Source organism: Cebidichthys violaceus, unplaced genomic scaffold (genome assembly GCF_023349555.1).
Source record: "Cebidichthys violaceus isolate CVI_PGR_0920_01 unplaced genomic scaffold, fCebVio1.0.p SCAF_90, whole genome shotgun sequence".
Taxonomy (NCBI): Eukaryota; Metazoa; Chordata; class Actinopteri; order Perciformes; family Stichaeidae; genus Cebidichthys; species Cebidichthys violaceus.
Window position 1 is genome coordinate 489,069 of NW_027176976.1, and position 2,503 is coordinate 491,571.

General features: G+C 45.2%; 1 protein-coding gene across 1 annotated transcript in view; it reads left to right on the plus strand.

The window, feature by feature from the left end:
* Window positions 1-606, plus strand: part of mfng (MFNG O-fucosylpeptide 3-beta-N-acetylglucosaminyltransferase) — a 13,683-nt gene extending 13,077 nt beyond the window's left edge. The window contains exon 8 of the mRNA XM_068704344.1: window positions 16-606. Within this exon, the coding sequence (XP_068560445.1) occupies window positions 16-67 (52 nt within the window). The 3' untranslated portion in view covers window positions 68-606. The remainder of the gene's footprint in view (window positions 1-15) is intronic.
* The last annotated feature ends 1,897 nt before the right edge of the window (window positions 607-2,503 follow it).

Genomic DNA, 2,503 nt, shown 5'->3' on the forward strand with positions numbered 1-2,503 from the left:
TTCTGTCCTCTACAGGTTTAAGACCGTCCACTGCATGCTGTATCCCTTCACCAGCTGGTGTCCTTGAACTCCTCATAGAAGACTTCCACACACACACACACACACACACACACACACACACACACACACACACGGGACGAGACTGGTAGTCCCGCTGGACGGAGTGCTTTCCCCGTGTATCGTCTACACGAGGAGACAACAGATGGATCTACTTTGATGGAACAGTTTGAGACGTGGTCACCGGACGAAACTGGAGAAACAGAAAGAAGACGTGAAGCTTCGGAACACTGAGCGCCGCGTTCTGTACAAGAGAGGACAGATGGACTCGTGGACCCAGAAAATATTAACAGGAGCTTGACGATGAACCGAGACGGGTTTTCTCTTCTTCACCTGTCTGCTACAAACTGACGATACGTTAACGTTTTGCATCTGTACTACTGAATGTTCGGAGGGTTTTCTCTGTGGCAGGGAGGCACTGAAGACAATGGAGCGCTAGTGACTTTCACTGGAATTTCATCGAGTTGATTTGTTGAGAAAAATAAAATGAATTTGTACATATTTTGTAAAATTGACACAAAGTTCTATTAAAGTTCTAGTTCGATGCTCTATATGTCATCCAGAGCATCAATATAGCAGCAAACACGCAGCCGGGCCGCCCAAAACGTGTCTATTAGTTCATGATAATGCACTAAAAGACCCCCCCCCCCCCCCATATATATATCTATATATATAGATATAGATATATATACACAAATGTCTGTACCGACATTGCCTGAATCACCTCCAGGTTGAAGTTGCCGACTTTATTTGAGTTTTCATTGATTTGTTGTGTTTGGCCTTGTGTGTGTGTGTGTGTTTATGAAGGGGACGGTGTCCTTGTGCCGATGAAGTCTGCACACAATGAACCATTCTGACCAACATCTCCCTCCTTAGCCAAACCTCCTGTCCTCCCTCCCTCCCTCCCTCCCTTCTCCTCCTCCCCTCCATCTGCCTCTCTGTTTACTTTGTCCATAATCTCCTCCTCCAAGGCCGTGGCTGAAAAGTAAAATGAACTCATCCCGTTTGCCTCAGTCGTCATTCATTTATCATTTAACGGCAAACCACCGAAGAAGATCACAACGGACACGACTGAAAGCTGCACCCCCCCGTGCCAACCGAGGGTTAGTGCGGTTCAGAAGCAAGGAAACAGAGGTAAATAAAGCTAGACTTATTTGTGTGATCAACAAAATATTTAAAGTAGATGAAGATCAGAACTACTCAGAGTCTGCTCCTACGTGGCCTGAATTAACGCCAGGAGACCTGCTCCTCTCCACGGAGAGTAAAACCAGCTCACATTTGCAGGCGAAAGGAGAATTGTGGACCAGGGCGGGAATACAAATCTCACAATGACATCTCACAATGTGTTGCCGGCTACCCGCAGGTACGGCTTGTTTGCTGTGAATCAAGATGTGATGAATGCAGACACGCCGCTGAATGCGTCTGGGCCTGACCTTGTGTGAAATGGATGGGAAGTGGTTGAGAGTGTGCAGGAATGAGCGTGCTGCCCCGACACATCTCCGCCACGGGAATACCGAGACCCGTCATGTAAAGAAGATAACATGCTCGAATGCGAGCCGACAGTTCGCTGTGAATGTAAAATCAATACACAGCAGTGGTTACAGAATGATCCCTGTTTTTATACTCAGACTTTTCAAAGTGGAAAATAAGATGATGAAGAGTGTTTAGATGATGTGTGACCAATGAAGATTTGTTGCACATGCTGTGTGGAACATTTGGAGGATGGGTTTTCATCCAAAGGGCTTTGCAGAACTGTGACGACCCAGCCTCTGTTGGCTGCTGGGCTTTGTTTGAAATCGCATACGAATGCCCTGCAAACTAACGTACTGCAAACTAACTCACTGCAAACTAACGCACTGCAAACTAACTCACTGCAAACCAATTCACTGCAAACTAACGTACTGCAAACTGACTCACTGCAAACCAATTCACTGCATACTAACGCACTGCAAACTAAAGCACTACAAACTAACGCACTGCAAACTGACTCACTGCAAACCAATTCACTGCATACCAACGCACTGCACAAGAACGCACTGCAAACTAACGCACTGCGAACTAACGCACTGCATACAGACCCACTGCATACAAACGCACTGCATACTAACACACTGCAAACTAACACACTGCATACAGTCTTTTCATAATAACCTTCCGTCTTCACAGGAAACAACTTAGTTGTTCCACCTGCTCTGTGTGGGTTTTTGCAGTCTTTACACTTCCTGGTTTATGATTAAGTGGATTACAAACAAATGTATTTCGTGATCTAAGAATTACAGAGCATTCATTCAGGATATCAGTGGAAAAGGATGCTTCTTCCAAACTAAAAAAAGCCAAAAAATCAATGTTAAATGTTAAAAAAAGTACAGGCTGAGAGAGGTCGAAAGCACTGCTCGTATCTGTTTACAGCAACTACGGTAACATCGCATAATGAACCTGGTACAGA